The sequence below is a fragment of the Acipenser ruthenus genome, chromosome 18, assembly GCF_902713425.1.
Source record: "Acipenser ruthenus chromosome 18, fAciRut3.2 maternal haplotype, whole genome shotgun sequence".
In the NCBI taxonomy this organism is placed as follows: Eukaryota; Metazoa; Chordata; class Actinopteri; order Acipenseriformes; family Acipenseridae; genus Acipenser; species Acipenser ruthenus.
Window position 1 is genome coordinate 1,578,117 of NC_081206.1, and position 17,139 is coordinate 1,595,255.

At 51.7% G+C, this 17,139-nt stretch overlaps 1 protein-coding gene across 1 annotated transcript; it reads left to right on the forward strand.

Annotated features, from left to right (window-relative positions):
* Positions 1–2,323: 2,323 nt before the first annotated feature.
* Positions 2,324–14,382, forward strand: LOC117423948 (mRNA (2'-O-methyladenosine-N(6)-)-methyltransferase-like). The gene is made up of 16 exons (XM_034040010.3): positions 2,324–2,427; positions 4,818–4,959; positions 5,395–5,519; positions 6,093–6,212; positions 6,326–6,489; positions 6,760–6,914; positions 7,137–7,284; positions 7,368–7,451; positions 7,604–7,703; positions 8,130–8,292; positions 9,120–9,292; positions 9,490–9,576; positions 9,810–9,994; positions 10,117–10,210; positions 10,317–10,492; positions 10,863–14,382. Exons 2-16 carry the CDS (start codon positions 4,833–4,835, stop codon positions 11,149–11,151), a joined length of 2,190 nt encoding a protein of 729 aa, XP_033895901.3. The 5' UTR covers positions 2,324–2,427; positions 4,818–4,832; the 3' UTR covers positions 11,152–14,382.
* Positions 14,383–17,139: the final 2,757 nt, after the last annotated feature.

A 17,139-nucleotide genomic window follows, 5' to 3' on the forward strand; every position in this document is an offset into this window, starting at 1 on the left:
TTCTGTATGTCTAAAAACACGGGTCCTATTCACTGTAAAAGTAGGGTATGTATTCAGTGCCAGCAGCAATGAGCCTCGACACACTGACACTATTCCACAATTTCACCAAGACGACGGCGAGAGAGCCACTGGAAATGTAGCTCTCGGTTCACGCCTTGTCGTACGAACAGAGAACGTCCCCACAGTTCTCCCAAAGCACCTCAGTCCTGGTTTGAACCCAGGTCTCCGGAGCTGAGATTCTTCTCCCACTGAGCCACCTCCCCTGTTTGGACTCCAGTGCAGACAGACACTTACATATAATTACCAATTTCACAAACTCACAAATCACTCTGCAGCTATGCTCTTTTTTTGCATCACGTTCACATTTTATAGTAAAACAGATACGATGCACTGATACAATATTCTGGGTCAACGCTGGTCTATAGTATCCAAAAGTCTCTTGGTACAGCCTTAGCCTGCTGAGAGATCGGTCAGCATTGCTGAAAGGAGGGACGGAGGCTGAACGCAAGGGTTCACCTCCCAGCAGCTGTAGCTCTGCTTGGTTTAGTCAATTGCGTCACAGTGATAACCTGTGTCCAGTGCCCCCACCAGCCTATAAACCCACAGGGCAGGTTTTCCCTTTTCAATACAAAGTGAACGAGAGAGGCACCTTCAAAAAGAAGCCATTTGTCTTTACCAGACACCTGTTTGACTTCATTGTGTTGTCGAAGACCCATCACCAAATGCAGGTCCGCCTGGCCAGGAAACAGCGCCCTCTTCAGGCTGTGCGTGGCATTGCTCAAAGCTGATGAATGTAATTACAGTGTGAGGAAAAGCCGTAAGACTGGTGTGATTGCAATTACAGTACAAAACATGAACTGTGGGGCAGTCAGGGTGTCATTCGCTTTTTATGATCTGGCATTTAGCATCAGATCTTAAAGGAGGGCTAACCGACAATTCTCATTTCTATAGCTCCTTCATCACAAGAATCCCAAAGCGCTACACACACGCAAAAAAAAAATACAGAATGGCATAATCGAAAGCTGTTTTATTTAAAAAAAGGTGCAACAGTTTTTTTTTTAAAATTGTTTTATTCACAACAGGCAATGTTTGTACAGACAATAACAGTTGTTACAGAATACAATACAATCAGTTGTACGACTAACAGCAGTTAAACTATCTGGTTATAAGAGTAAATTCCATTAGGAGCAAGTAGGAAGTACAATAAATGGATAAAAACGATAAAAACAACGTGAATACGGTTATCTTTAAGAGTAAAATCAAGTACAAGATTCAGAAAGTATCATTGTGATTGAGAGCTGCGCAGTTCAGAGCACACGATGATCGAGTCGAGAGCTGTGAGGCGCTCCAAACGAAGCTGAAAATAATAGAAACCCTTACGCGTGTATTCAGCACACACTTTACATAAACGACCAGGAACAAAAGCAACGAATCTCTACTGCAAGCGACGAAGGAAAATAGTCTCGGCTCTCTTTTAGACCAACGTGCATGAGTAAACAAGGACTTGTGTGCGCTTAACACAATCACGGCTAGTGTTATTATACAACCCACATCCAATCCAAGGGACGGGGCTGGCCTGTTTATGTTTGTGTTAGCCAATGGGAAACAGCTGTTCAATTTAACCACACACCCCCCCCCCCCCACCCCACCAAATAGTTTTGAGACAGCCATTTTGCGTGTGGCAAACCGAGATACTGTAGCACCGTACTACCAAAATAACACCATTACTCGCAATGTACTGCGATACATTAACATCATTTAAAACAAAACGACAGTTAATCACAGCAAGCACCCTGTTACAACGTGTCTTCCAATCGGTCTGTCCCTGCATCAGCACGGAGGGGCAGCAGTGTGGAGTAGTAGACCCCGGAGGGTTGTGGGTTCAATCCCAGGTGGATGACACTGCTGCTGTACCCTTGAGCAAGGTACTTTACCTAGATTGCTCCAGTAAAAACCCAACTGTATAAATGGGTAATTGTATGTAAAAATAATGTGATATCTTGTAACAATTGTAAGTCGCCCTGGATAAGGGCGTCTGCTAAGAAACAAATAGCGCTGATCCAAGTTCTACCGCTTTCTGTTACGGGTTAAAATCGGAATACAAAAGAAAAATGACTGTGAAAACTATTTTTGTACACGTTAAATGAATCACTTCGTCCAAAGAGTGAACGCGGCCACATTAAAAGCCTTGTTACTGTAGCATACTTTAATCAGCGCCGAGTTTACCTACAAACATTTGCCACACTAAAGATGGCGGACTCGCATGCCCAATTACCCGCCGGCGCGCCGAACACGCTGGCGCATGCGCAGTGCCCAGGGCCGGGTTCCCAATACAAGATGGCGGGGACGGTGGGGAGGAAGAGGCGGAGGCGGATTCGGATCGAGCTGAGCGAAGCCTTTATCGGGTTCCCAGCAATCCTCTCAAAGGTAAGGGATTTACCGCGCCGGTGGGGTAACAAGTGCAGGGACCGGCGCAGGAATGCACCGAGAACCCGAATATCCAGCGCAGCCGTGCGCGTATCGGCTCGCTGCGTTATAAAAGCGGGGTGACCGCAGCGCAGAGAGCCGCGGCTCCTGGTCTGTCGGGCACGCCATCTTGTTTACTACTTCAACCCCCCCTTCCCCTGAGCAGAGTGCGCGCCTAAAACCCAGTTTCGGAAAAGGAGTCAGTCCGCGGAAATGTCGGTCTGCTTGTCGTTTAAACAGCGCGGCGGAGTGCTTCTGTCGCTTGTCCTCCGCGCCGCTTGTCCTGGCCTCGGGTTCGAGTCCGTTTTCTCCTCGTATTTCCCTCATGTTCCGCGGCTCCCCCGTCTCAGCCGCCGCTCGGCTCGGCTCTTTTGTCGCGCACCCTGTTGTTTGTTTTCTGGCGGGCGGCGCGTCAGGCGCATGCGTACCAGCTGAGGCCAGCTTTGCTTTACTGCTGGTATTTCTATTCTGTACGAAACAGAACAAGCGATTGCAATCGTACGTGAAAGCGGGCTTGGATAGATGCATCTTTTTTAATTGCAATAAATAACATCCATTAATTCGGCAGTGCCGCAATATATACAGACCCGGATGCGGCTGTTTGCACTGTAGTAGCGTTTTCACGCATGAATACTAATAAATATATACGTTTTGTGTTTCGCAGTGTTTGTTACGCACAGTCCCAGCCCCCGAATCTTGTCATTTACTTAAATACGTATGGAAGTCCCCGATCCCCTGATTGCTGTACACGGAACTGTGTGTGTTATATGTTGATGTGTACACACGCCTGACAGGCGACAGAGCTCCCGGTCATGACACAAACGCGTTTTCCAGGTTCGCGTTTGCATTTCTCCCGCTCGCCCAGCATATCGTAGTCTTTGTGCTCCCAGCCTGCTTCAGTATGTTCTGTGTTTTCATTCTCGGTTGCTGCTATACTGCTGTCTTGCTATTTAGCATTCAGCACACAGCTGAATGATGACTCACAGCTGAGTTAACCCCAGCGCTACTGCCATACACAGAATACTGCGCACTCAACTGCATTAACAAGATAGATACATATACACACAGTGTCTCTATCTATCTATCTATCTATCTATCTATCTATCTATCTAATCTCTATCTCAAAGAGTTAAACTGCATCTACCAGAGATTTATTTTTGTTCATTCCGTCCCTGTACTGTTTTTAATGATGCTGTCTTGAAAGGCGTGGTGTCCATGTTGTTGCAGGTGGTGGTAAATAAGAAAGTGGGTGAACTCCTGTGTTTGGTGCAGTTGAACAGATAGATTGAACAGGTGTGTTGTTATTGGGACCCCCGTGCAGTTCTTTCCCCTCTCAGGTGCTGTTCATGTGAAGTGTCACGGACCCCACAGTGCGCTTCACTGTACAGTTCTGTCAGTGTCCTTTCACGGGCTAGGGTGAAGGCTTCTAGCACCGCCCTGCAGGTCCAGTGTGCCGAACAGAACATTAACAACCAATCACAGAACACGCAGTCCAGTGGCCACGCCCCCCTGCTCGTGCTGCAGTTTTGACTGAGAGCTGTCAGTCTCGCGCGCGCAGCAACACAACACAGACGCTCACTGATAAAATATCTTGGCTTTTACCCAGGATTTGCATATCACAGGAGAGCAGAAGTGAGTAAACTCTGTGTCCCTTATATGAGAAGTGGGTAAACACCACTGCGTATTCCCTCGACTACACCAGCGGTTACAGGGATACAGAATAATACGATTCCTGTCTAAAAGCAGATTGAACCACAGCAGGTTTTATTAGGGGCTTCATTAGTCACACCATGGAGATGAGAAGGGCACACGTGCCTAATTCAGCTTACTGTAAAACCTGGACTAACCTTCTCTGCTATGCAACAGGAGTCCCAGTCGATCTGTATATACCGCAGGCTTGGGGAAAGATGACTTTGCTCAGACTTGCAGACTTGTGTATTTGTAAATGTGTTTTTCAGCACAAGACACTGAAACTATTCAGGATTGGCAAGAAGACTCCCATTGCATAGGAGTTTGATCCATTCCTGGTTTTACTAGGAGTTTAATATTAGACACACCTGAACTTGTTACCTATGAACAGGGGTTAATCAAGCTGGTAGTAAAACCTGGAATGGGTGAAACTGCTATGCAATGGGAGTGTTGCTTCCATCCCTGATATTTAATTAGTATCTCTTTACAGCTCTGAAAGAGTTCACAGTAACAGCACGAATGGCTCACACTGCTATGCAGTGGGAGTCTCAGTGTATAGACCCTTGATAGCTGTTGGTAATTTCCCAGGGACTGGGATCAGTTCTGTGCAGTACATTGAAGGCTTGTGTTGACCTGAGCTGTGCTCTTCTGCTTTGCTGCAGGCCAGATGAAGAGAGATGTCGAGTGAAAACCACAATACGGCCGGGGGCGACCACCCTGCACTGGTGATGTCCCCCACAAGCTCCTCCAACCCGGGCCAGCCCCTGTCGCCCAGCGCGGCCAAACCCACCCTTGAGCTGCCAGGTAGGTGCTCGAGCCAGCCCAGTGGGAGTGGGAGTGGGAGTGGGAGTGGGATTGGGCTGCCCAGTTCCGTAGACCTACAGCTGGGGAGGAGACGGAATTAGCAAGTAGAAACTTTGAACTATGTTTGCTGCTGCCTGTAGATGACAGTTCTAACAAGTGAAGTCTGTAAAAACGTTTTTTGGATAGAATGATTTTTGGGAGGGAAGCTGATTTTCCAGCTTTCATTTGGTATTTTTGTTTGTTCTTGTATTCTAATATAATGTGATGTTATTTCTTGGCAACGTGACACGGCAGATACAGATTATACATGTACGAATTGCCGCTCTTCTCAGCCCAGCGCTTAACTGTGATGCATGGTTGTGATTGGTTGTGTTTTGCATATCCCTCCTCTCCTCTAAATTGAAGTGGTGTTGTCTGATCTTTCTGTCTTTTCAGATGACATGATCCAGGCGGGCTGGTCCAAGTGCTGGAGCAAAAGGGAAAACCGGCCCTACTACTTCAACCGCTTCACAAACCAGTCTCTCTGGGAGATGCCAGTACTGGGGCAGCATGATGTCATTGTGAGTTCTGCTCCCTCCTCGCCTCTGTGTACGACAGCCCCTGTGTTCCTGTGTGCTGCTGCGATCACTTTCCACCCTTGCGTTAGTAAAAGCCAGCGTGACTCGAGGTGCTTTGCATTAGCAGCTGTAACTCTACCCCAGTCCTCTAGCTCACCAGATGAATAATAAACAGCCAGTAGACCTGTAAGGCTTTTCAAGTCTACTGCCTAACGTAGCCCAGACCTGTGAAACCTTCCAGCTCTGCACGTAGACATGCCACACCTACACTGGTTCAGCCAGTCAAGGGTGACCTGGTGTCAACAGCTGTTTCCTCATTTCTACTGTAAAACTGCAAACCAGAAATGTACCTTTTCACTTCTGCTTAAATGACGCAATAGAATCGTAGAACTCCATCTCCTGTCGAGCAGCTCTGCTATTGGGTAGAATTACTAGGTTACACCTGTGTGATGTAACCTGCCCAGTATATTAGTGTCTGTACCTGAAGAAGACTGACTGATTGATTATTTTAAAGAAGAAATCGAACCTGCTGGGTTCAGGTCTCACTGTCCTGTACTGTTGTGTTTTCCTCTCCAGTCGGACCCCCTGGGTTTGAACGCGGCCCCAGTGGACCCCGGCCTGGACAACGGGCAGCGCAAGAGACGCCTCTCTGAGGAGACGGCGGTGGGAGGAGCCAACAGCTTCAAGAGACCCAAGGTGAGTCCCTGCCACCCCGGGCGCTTTCTCTTGCATTTCCTCTGGAATTCAAGGTGTGTTTTATAGGTGAGCTTTTCCTGCGATGACATCGTGTCTCTTCTGTCCTGCGACAGGTGGAGATCATGCCAGTGACCCCGACGACCCCGACGGTGCCCATCTCCCCCAGCACCCCAGGCCCCCCCGGCACCCCCCTCTCTAAGATATGGGGGTCCCCGACGGACGAGAAGCAGCAGCCCCCCTCTGCCGCGCCCGCGCCTGCCCCCTACAGACCGACCGCGTGAGTGCTCTTCTATGTACCAGTGGAGGTGTTGGCTGGTTCCACTTTATTGCTTAAACCTGAGGATCGCTAATACCAGGTCTGGGTTGCAGACCCATTCCTGGGTAGAATTACTAAACACAGTCTGAGATCTAATATGTGTGTCATGCATGGTGTCTCTGCGCGGCATGTCGCATTGCAGCACGGGTCATGTGGTTGCTGTGATCTGTTTGCTCAGCAGGGGGCTTGTTGTCTGTTCTGTTAGTGAAGCTCCTGCCTGCCCTGTTTCAGGGTGTACTGGGACCTGGACATCCCGACCAACGCGGTGATCAAGGAGCGCCCCCCCTCGGACGCACTGCCCCCACACCCCGACGTGGAGCTGCAGCGAGCCCAGCTCACACTGAAGCTGCGCAAGCACTACCTGGAGCTGTGCCAGCAGAGAGAAGGTAGAGGCTGCCTGCCACCAGCACTCACACGAGCAGGGTCCATTCCAGTTCCGATTCTTAGCACTGTCCGCTCAATGCTAGCATGATGGGTGGGGTTATTCAGACTTCATCACTGCACAGTGGAAGAGCATGTGTCTCTTAGGCTGGTACTCCTGCACTGTTTCTATGAGCTGTGTGTGTGCGTGTGTGTCGTGCTGTCTGACCCTCCTCTAACCTCTCCAGGGATCGAACCCCCGCGGGACTCGTTTAACCGCTGGCTGCTGGAGCGCAAGGTGCTGGACAAGGGGAAGGACCCCTTCCTGCCCAGCGAGTGTGAGCCGGTCATCTCTCCGGCCATGTTCCGGGAGGTCATGAACGACATCCCTATCAGGTCAGCAGGCCAGCAGCACAACTGGATCATTTATATTCCAAAAAATCTCAAAATATTAACTGTACGTCTAACTTTCCCTCCAGATTGTCACGTATTAAATACAGAGAAGAGGCCCGCAAGCTTCTCTTCAAATACGCGGAGTCTGCGAAAAGAATGATCGAGTCCAGGTACGGGTTTCATTTACAGCATGGACAGCGTTTCCTGTCCCGCCTCCTCGTTCGTTCATGTCGGTGTTCAGTGTGGGAGAGCTGCTGCTTGTGGGTTATCTGAGTGGATACTGGAAGTGAAACGCTCTCTAAGCCCTGTTGTGTCCCTGCAGGAACGCGACCCCTGACAGCAGGAAGGTAGTGAAGTGGAACGTGGAGGACACCATTAGCTGGCTGAGGAAAGACCACTCCGCCTCCAAGGAGGATTACATGGTAAGAGGGAGACACAGACTAGCAGGCGAGGCGTTCAGCACCACAGTGAACACAGTACACGCTCCTCCCTTGGTTCTCGCTAGTCCTGTGACATTAGCAATGTGTTGTTCCTGTTAGAAAAGAAGGTGCAAACTCCTGTACAAAGTTCCCTCACTGTTTCACCCTGATTTTAGTTTCTTCTTGCCTAGTCTGGTAGTCTGTATGCAAATGCAACAAGGATTCCTGGCTTCTCCTTCTATACCTTTTAACATTAGCCAAGTGTAGAACATTCCTCTGCAGTCATTTATAAGATGATGGATGGCTTCTTCTGATTGGTTAAAAACATCCCCAATGTTACAGTTTTTAATTCTACATTTTAATCGTTTAAGAAATTAAACAGCAAAGAGATTCTAAACTGGCTCTCTCCCTGCCCTCTCGTGGCTGCAGGACCGTCTGGAGCACTTGCGGAAGCAGTGTGGCCCCCACGTGGCAGCCGTGGCCAAGGACTCCGTGGAGGGGATCTGCAGTAAGATCTACCACATCTCCTGTGACTACGCACGCCGCATCCGGGACTGCCACAGCGCGCTGCTCAAGGAGTGCAACATCTCGGGTGAGCAGGACTGACCTGAGCACTGCGCTGCACTGCACCACTGAACACCCTGACCCTGAACCCACACTGTCCAGCACAGCATGGACTGACCTGAGCACTGCGCTGCACTGCACCACTGAACACCCTGACCCTGAACCCACACTGTCCAGCACAGCAAGGACTGACCTGAGCACTGCACTGCACTGCACCACTGAACACCCTGACCCTGAAGCCACACTGTCCAGCACAGCAAGGACTGACCTGAGCACTGCACTGCACTGCACCACTGAACACCCTGACCCTGAACCCACACTGTCCAGCACAGCAAGGACTGACCTGAGCACTGCAAAACTGAACACCCTGACCCTGAACCCACACTGTCCAGCACAGCATGGACTGACCTGAGCACTGCGCTGCACCGCACCACTGAACACCCTGACCCTGAACCCACACCGTCCAGCGCAGCAAAGACAACGGGCACGTCTGGGAGGGTTAAAGTAAACACATTGCAGGGGTCAGAAATGCCTATATAAAGAGAGAGTAATAGAGATATAAATCAACACAGAGAGAAAAGTATTTATATCGATACAAAATAAAAAATGCTACGTGTGTTTCCACAAGGATGGAAGTGAGACTCCGATTGCACAGCAGTTTCACCCATTCCAGGTTTTACTACAGTTTTGATTAGCCACAGTGTGTCCTAGGTGTGTCTTAACTCCCAGTAAAACCAGGAATGCAGTGGGGTCTTATTTCCAGCCCTGTTCCAGGTGTTAAAGGTAATCTTTCTGTACAGGCTGTTTGAGATGATATCAGTGTGTTAAGCTGGCATGTGGGTTCCCCTCCTACAGAGACAGTGGAGGCCCCCGAAATTCAGGACAGGCTGGTGTACTGCTACCCCCTGCGCCTCGCCATCCCCTCGCCGCCCCAGCCCCGCGTGGACCTGCATTTCGAGAACGACGTGGCCTGCGTGCGCTTCAAGGGGGAGATGGTGAAGATCAACCGCAACTACTTCAGCAAGCTGGTGAGCGTCTTCTCATGCACGGTTCATCTCCTGCAGCGCAGAACACCTGTCTGTAAGGTGGCTGCGTTGGCACCTGTGTAGCGGGTTAGGGGTTGGAGAGCAGTGTGAATGGGTTAACAGCTCAATGCAAGCAGGATGGCATGCCTGTGTGTTGTGTTGCCGGCACCCTTCTCACCCCCACTGTCTGTCTGTTTCAGGAGCTGCTGTACCGGTACAGCTGCATTGACGACCCACGGTTCGAGAAATTCCTCTCCAGGGTCTGGTGCCTGATCAAGAGATACCAGGTAATTTCAGACTCCCATGCGTAGCACCGTGAGCCCATTCCAGATTTTAGTGCAGACTCACCTGAGCTGAATTCTTTTGACACACTGTAGTCACTTGGCATCATCTCAGCCCACTGAATTGAATGGGAAGGCAAGGGCTGGAAGAACATCTTACCATTCAACTGAAGGGCAAGCCCTCTAGTGGAGCGGTACTGTTTATACGGGTCTCATGTACTCCTCTCTCTCACGTGCAGGCGATGTTTGGCGCGGGGGTGCATGAAGGCACTGGCCTGCAGGGGGCGCTGCCGGTGCCCGTGTTCGAGGCTCTGCACAAGCAGTTTGGAGTGAGCTTCGAGTGCTTCGCCTCCCCCCTCAACAGCTACTTCAAACAGTTCTGCTCTGCCTTCCCAGACTGTGACGGATTCTTCGGGTCCCGAGGGTGAGCCGTTGTGTTTTGTCTTGCTTTCCTTCCACCCTGCATGAAGCACTGAGTGGATGTGAGGAGGGCAGTCCGGGTAAGCCTGTGCTGTGCACTGACAGTGCTGTGCTGTTGTGTTCCAGCCCCTTCCTGAGCTTCTCTCCAGTCAGCGGCTCCTTCGAGGCAAACCCCCCGTTCTGTGAAGAGCTGATGGACGCCATGGTGTCTCACTTTGAGGTGAGAGGAGGCTCTCAGTTTGGACGCGAGAGTGTTCTGAAGTCTGGCATGGTTTTTTTTGTTTTGTTTTTTTTGGGGTTGTCTAATTTTCTGAATTTTCTAACAGGACCTGCTGGAGCGCTCGAGCGAGCCGCTGTCCTTCATCGTGTTCGTCCCGGAGTGGCGCGACCCCCCCACGCCCGCGCTCACCCGCATGGAGTCCAGCCGCTTCAAGAGGCACCAGCTCACCGTGCCGGCCTTCGAGCACGAGTACCGGAGCGGCTCCCAGCACACGTGCAAGAGGTGAGGCTCAGCGAGGCTCGGGAGAACCCTTTCTAAATGGAAAACAAGACAAACTGCACTGCAGGAAAAGAGTTTGATCATCCCGTCTGGCACTGATCTTGGACTACTTAATGATCACTTAGGGAAAGGTAGTCCATGATTAGAGCTAAGCAGGGTCTGTGTATCCAGCCCTTAATGCACGTGGTTTCCATCCAGTAACGTGCTTCTGACCCTGAAGCTACTGGAATGGACATTTTGAAAATAAGGCAAGCAAACTGAGAAGTTTTTGTAAGCGGTGTTCTGTGTAAACTGTATCCTGGGTCTTTACTGCAGTGACTGCCGTCTGTACTGCAGTGACTAACCCCCCCTCACGTCTGTCTGTGTGTCTCAGGGAGGAGATGTACTACAAGGCGGTCCACGGCACTGCCGTCCTCTTCCTCCAGAACTCTGCTGGCTTCGCCAAGTGGGAGCCGACAGCCGAGCGGGTCCAGGAGCTGCAGGGAGCGTACCGCGTCTCCGGCCGGACCCTGACCTCCCCGGGCCCTGTGCCCGCCACCGGCACCGGGGACAAAGAGCTTGAAACGGAGCGCGAGCAGGGCACCAGCCAGGAGACCCCGTCCACCGGGGACACCACACCCCCCTCCGGGGTCACGCCAGCCCCCGACCCAGCCAGCATCTGAAAGAGGGAAACCAGCCCGGTCAGGCAGGCCCTGTGGGGTTCAGTAGGGACCCTGTCCCTGCTCATCTGTGCTTGTTTTTATTTCACTGAACTGGCGGTTTGTTCTGGCATTGATAACACAGCGTGATTATCTGACAGCGCCCCCCTTCATTTGAAATGCTCTGAAATAAGACTTTTAACTGTGCCTGGCTTATCCGTTTTCACTGATAAAACCAGCTGGGCAACTTTTTACTGCTCTGTTTGGGTCAGACTCTGTCCCGTCCCGTTATATCCCCTCTGTACCCCGACATATAAAGTAATTGAGGTTGTGAGTGTTCGGGCAGCTATGTATGTGAACTGACATTCTCCCGGCCCCTGTCAAGGACTGGTGTGTACAGGGAGTTGAAATTACTACAGAAACCCTTTTCCCTTTTCTCTCTTCTGATGAGCCGGGAGATCAGAAGGATCTTGAACCTCCACAGCAGACCCGGGAGGAGACCCTGGGAAAGGCAGTCACATGACCATGTTGGGGCGGGGTTTTTCTTTTAGTCTCTTTACTTTAGAAACTGCTGCAACAAAACGAGGCGCCTTCCAGCAACGATTGCTCTTTGCAGGTCCTGACTGAGAGCAGATAGCAAGCAGGCTCCCATTGCAGTGCAGTTCGACTGAGTCGAGGTCTTGCAGGTCCTGACTGAGAGCAGATAGCAAGCAGGCTCCCATTGCAGGGCAGTTCGACTGAGTCGAGGTCTTGCAGGTCCTGACTGAGAGCAGATAGCAAGCAGGCTCCCATTGCAGGGCAGTTCGACTGAGTCGAGGTCTTGCAGGTCCTGACTGAGAGCAGATAGCAAGCAGGCTCCCATTGCAGGGCAGTTCGACTGAGTCGAGGTCTTGCAGGTCCTGACTGAGAGCAGATAGCAAGCGGGCTCCCATTGCAGGGCAGTTCGACTGAGTCGAGGTCTTGCAGGTCCTGACTGAGAGCAGATAGCAAGCAGGCTCCCATTGCAGGGCAGTTCGACTGAGTCGAGGTCTTGCAGGTCCTGACTGAGAGCAGATAGCAAGCAGGCTCCCATTGCAGGGCAGTTCGACTGAGTCGAGGTCTTGCAGGTCCTGACTGAGAGCAGATAGCTCTCGGGTGTAATTATATATAATCTGTCTATCGGAGTCTCTTCATCAGCTGAGACAAAGGGGCAGTCTCTGAGTTGGGGTAGTTTCCAAATGTTAAATGTTTTCTGAAGCCTTTTACCCTAAGGGGTAGAGTTTGGTCAGTTAAGCTAAGGGAGCACGAAGCCACTTTGTGTCTTGGAACTTGATTTCAGGAGACCACGTTTCAGGCCCCTGCATGGCACACTTGGGGTTTGATAGAGCGGAGCTGCCTCTAACTAGGTCTCCCTTCATAAAGTGTGTTTGTGTACCCTCAGCTCTAGATGAGGTCTCCCCCTCTGTACTGGCTTAGTAATGATAGACGCAGGTTAAGAGAGACAGACAGACAGACAGACAGACAGACAGTCTGCTGGAACAGGCAGGCGAGTTCTGAGCTCCAGCGAGTTACTGTCACCAGCAAACACGTGTATATAATGATAGGGAGTGTAATCAGCGTTTCCGTTCCGTTTCCACTTTCACAGCCTGTCTCGTTTAGTATATGGATGTCTAATGTAGTCCATGAAGGCATTTTCATAGAGGTGCTTTTAGCTTGTGTTGTGGATGTGTAGGTGATTTTTGTGATATTTTGTTTTGTCTTTTCATTTAATTTAATTTAACATGACTTTTTTTTATTACTAAAAAAAAAAAAAAAAAGAACCATTTATTTTTTATTTTTTTAATGAAATCTTGAATTTGTGAAACATTTCTTGTTTTAAAATAAACCAAAGTGTGATTAAAAATGCTCTGTGTAAAAAAAAAAAAAAAAAATAATAATAATAATAAAAACTAATGCGATCCATTCGATCTCGTATTTAACAGACGTTACTCTGAATACACCGGTGAAAACCAGCAGATTGCCCTTCCGTTTATTTTTATAATGTAGATTTGTTTTGTAATGAATGTAGCCGTCCTTCCTGTCTGAGATATAAGTGGTTTCATTGGAGATTTCTTTCTCACAAACAGAATAAAAAGCTTGTTGTGTTCCTCGAGGTGAGCTTGCTTCAGTGGCTTTTTGTGCGTCAGCAGCGATTTCTTTTTTTCCAGCTAGTTGTTTTGATTTCCTGCGTGAGAGAGTTGAAATGCAGACGTTAAGCACGGCGTAGCGGATTGGAGTGTCTGCTGCATCAGCTTTGCAGTTACCCAGGCTATGTGAGCTCACCCCTGGTCTAGCTGACACTGCCTCGAGAAACACTGGCTTGCAGCTCACCAGCAGTTGCCACTTCATTTAAAAACGTGTCATTTCGACGGAGGGTCGCTTTGCAATGGGACGTTAGCCCTGCTGTATTAAAGAGCCCTCCCTCCTAGGTGATGCACTGCGGCTGGATATCTGTGTGTGCTGTAAATAGTCTGTGAACGTGTGTATCTGAAAAGCAAGCGGACATGTGACAAGAGAAGCCCGGTGATTGAGGCGTGTTCCAGTGTTTTCTCAAAGGGAAGGGTTGCACTGGTCTTGCTGTCTGCCTCTGCCTTTGTGTGTAGATATTATCTGACACGGGGTCCAAGCTTTGGGTAAAGGTTCTAGAATTCAAGGATGTAACGGAATGCAGAGTAAGATCCTTTAGAAAAGATTGGAACACCTTTATTACCTTGTGGGAGTCCATGTCTGTGTTGTGCTAATATACAGTATAAATATACATATATATATATATATATACAAATATATATAGTTTCTTGTGCATGCGTGCCAACTGAACAGCTGTGCATGTGAGACCTGGGGATCTTTCTCTTCACTCCTCCTTTTGTTTTAAATTATAATGCTTCGTTACTTCATTGCTGGTGCAGAGTTCTTAGAATTGTTTTTATGACAGTCACGTTCATTATGTATAAACTTCATTATGTTTTTAAACTACAATGCAGTTGGTTCAAGCCTTTCTTGGACTTTTTAAAATTTCTGTTAACATTTTCAACAGCATGTGTTAGATTAGCTTTCTGTTGTATGAGGTGTACGTTCTTTGTACTAAAAACAAAATCTTGATCTCTGACTACAGTTCATATGATGTGGTTTCAAATTGTTTTCTGTGTGTGTGTGTTCGTTTTTGTTTTTTGTAAACTTTTATTACAGTGTATTCACAGTGGAAAATGTTGCAGATTAAAAAAAAAAGGGTTCTAAAGAGTTAAACTGGAAAAGCTTGCTGTGTTGTTTTTAATGTGTGGGTCACATCATCTGCTGTAGATAATGTATGCCAATGTTCCTCAGGAACACACTACACATGTGACTGGCCTCTGATGATGCGCATCACACACCAGCAAGCACTGGACTGCAGGCTTCGTTCTGCACTGGCTGCTCCCCTCGCAGTTCTGGTGGCAGGGTGTTCTGCACTGGCTGCTTCCCTCGCAGTTCTGCTGGGAGGGGGTTCTGCACTGGCTGCTTCCCTCGTAGTTCTGCTGGGAGGGGGTTCTGCACCGGCTGCTTCCCTCGCAGTTCTGCTGGGAGGGGGTTCTGCACTGGCTGCTCCCCTCGCAGTTCTGCTGGGAGGGGGTTCTGCACTGGCTGCTCCCCTCGCAGTTCTGCTGGGAGGGGGTTCTGCACTGGCTGCTTCCCTCGCAGTTCTGCTGGGAGGGGGTTCTGCACCGGCTGCTCCCCTCGTAGTTCTGCTGGGAGGGGGTTCTGCACTGGCTGCTCCCCTCGTAGTTCTGCTGGGAGGGGGTTCTGCACTGGCTGCTCCCCTCGCAGTTCTGCTGGGAGGGGGTTCTGCACTGGCTGCTCCCCTCGCAGTTCTGCTGGGAGGGGGTTCTGCACTGGCTGCTCCCCTCGCAGTTCTGCTGGGAGGGGGTTCTGCACTGGCTGCTCCCCTCGCAGTTCTGCTGGGAGGGGGTTCTGCACTGGCTGCTTCCCTCGCAGTTCTGCTGGGAAGGGGTTCTGCACTGGCTGCTCCCCTCGTAGTTCTGCTGGGAGGGGGTTCTGCACCGGCTGCTCCCCTCGCAGTTCTGCTGGGAGGGGGTTCTGCACTGACTGCTTCCCTCGCAGTTCTGCTGGGAAGGGGTTCTGCACTGGCTGCTCCCCTCGCAGTTCTGCTGGGAAGGGGTTCTGCACTGGCTGCTTCCCTCGCAGTTCTGCTGGGAGGGGGTTCTGCACTGGCTGCTTCCCTCGCAGTTCTGCTGGCAGGGGGTTCTGCACCGGCTGCTTCCCTCGCAGTTCTGCTGGCAGGGGGTTCTGCACCGGCTGCTCCCCTCGCAGTTCTGCTGGCAGGGGGTTCTGCACCGGCTGCTCCCCTCGCAGTTCTGCTGGCAGGGGGTTCTGCACCGGCTGCTCCCCTCGCAGTTCTGCTGGGAAGGGGTTCTGCACTGGCTGCTTCCCTCGCAGTTCTGCTGGGAAGGGGTTCTGCACTGGCTGCTTCCCTCGCAGTTCTGCTGGCAGGGGGTTCTGCACCGGCTGCTCCCCTCGCAGTTCTGCTGGGAGGGGGTTCTGCACTGGCTGCTTCCCTCGCAGTTCTGCTGGGAGGGGGTTCTGCACTGGCTGCTTCCCTCGCAGTTCTGCTGGGAAGGGGTTCTGCACCGGCTGCTCCCCTCGCAGTTCTGCTGGGAGGGGGTTCTGCACTGGCTGCTTCCCTCGCAGTTCTGCTGGGAGGGGGTTCTGCACTGGCTGCTTCCCTCGCAGTTCTGCTGGGAAGGGGTTCTGCACCGGCTGCTTCCCTCGCAGTTCTGCTGGGAGGGGGTTCTGCACTGGCTGCTCCCCTCGCAGTTCTGCTGGGAGGGGGTTCTGCACTGGCTGCTCCCCTCGCAGTTCTGCTGGGAGGGGGTTCTGCACTGGCTGCTTCCCTCGCAGTTCTGCTGGGAAGGGGTTCTGCACCGGCTGCTTCCCTCGCAGTTCTGCTGGGAGGGGGTTCTGCACTGGCTGCTCCCCTCGTAGTTCTGCTGGGAGGGGGTTCTGCACTGGCTGCTCCCCTCGCAGTTCTGCTGGGAGGGGGTTCTGCACTGGCTGCTCCCCTCGCAGTTCTGCTGGGAGGGGGTTCTGCACTGGCTGCTCCCCTCGCAGTTCTGCTGGGAGGGGGTTCTGCACTGGCTGCTCCCCTCGCAGTTCTGCTGGGAGGGGGTTCTGCACTGGCTGCTTCCCTCGCAGTTCTGCTGGGAAGGGGTTCTGCACTGGCTGCTCCCCTCGTAGTTCTGCTGGGAGGGGGTTCTGCACCGGCTGCTCCCCTCGCAGTTCTGCTGGGAGGGGGTTCTGCACTGACTGCTTCCCTCGCAGTTCTGCTGGGAAGGGGTTCTGCACTGGCTGCTCCCCTCGCAGTTCTGCTGGGAAGGGGTTCTGCACTGGCTGCTTCCCTCGCAGTTCTGCTGGGAGGGGGTTCTGCACTGGCTGCTTCCCTCGCAGTTCTGCTGGCAGGGGGTTCTGCACCGGCTGCTTCCCTCGCAGTTCTGCTGGCAGGGGGTTCTGCACCGGCTGCTCCCCTCGCAGTTCTGCTGGCAGGGGGTTCTGCACCGGCTGCTCCCCTCGCAGTTCTGCTGGCAGGGGGTTCTGCACCGGCTGCTTCCCTCGCAGTTCTGCTGGCAGGGGGTTCTGCACCGGCTGCTCCCCTCGCAGTTCTGCTGGCAGGGGGTTCTGCACCGGCTGCTCCCCTCGCAGTTCTGCTGGCAGGGGGTTCTGCACCGGCTGCTTCCCTCGCAGTTCTGCTGGCAGGGGGTTCTGCACCGGCTGCTCCCCTCGCAGTTCTGCTGGGAAGGGGTTCTGCACTGGCTGCTCCCCTCGCAGTTCTGCTGGGAGGGGGTTCTGCACCGGCTGCTCCCCTCGCAGTTCTGCTGGCAGGGGGTTCTGCACCGGCTGCTCCCCTCGCAGTTCTGCTGGCAGGGGGTTCTGCACCGGCTGCTTCCCTCGCAGTTCTGCTGGCAGGGGGTTCTGCACCGGCTGCTCCCCTCGCAGTTCTGCTGGCAG

Bases quoted from the DNA above. Each gene is read 5' to 3' on its own strand.
- LOC117423948 (XM_034040010.3), top strand. From the start codon at position 4,833: ATGTCGAGTGAAAACCACAATACGGCCGGGGGCGACCACCCTGCACTG. The intron at 6,915-7,136 runs GTAGAGGCTGCC...TAACCTCTCCAG, and splicing joins GCTGTGCCAGCAGAGAGAAG to GGATCGAACCCCCGCGGGAC. The intron at 9,995-10,116 runs GTGAGCCGTTGT...GTTGTGTTCCAG, and splicing joins GGATTCTTCGGGTCCCGAGG to CCCCTTCCTGAGCTTCTCTC.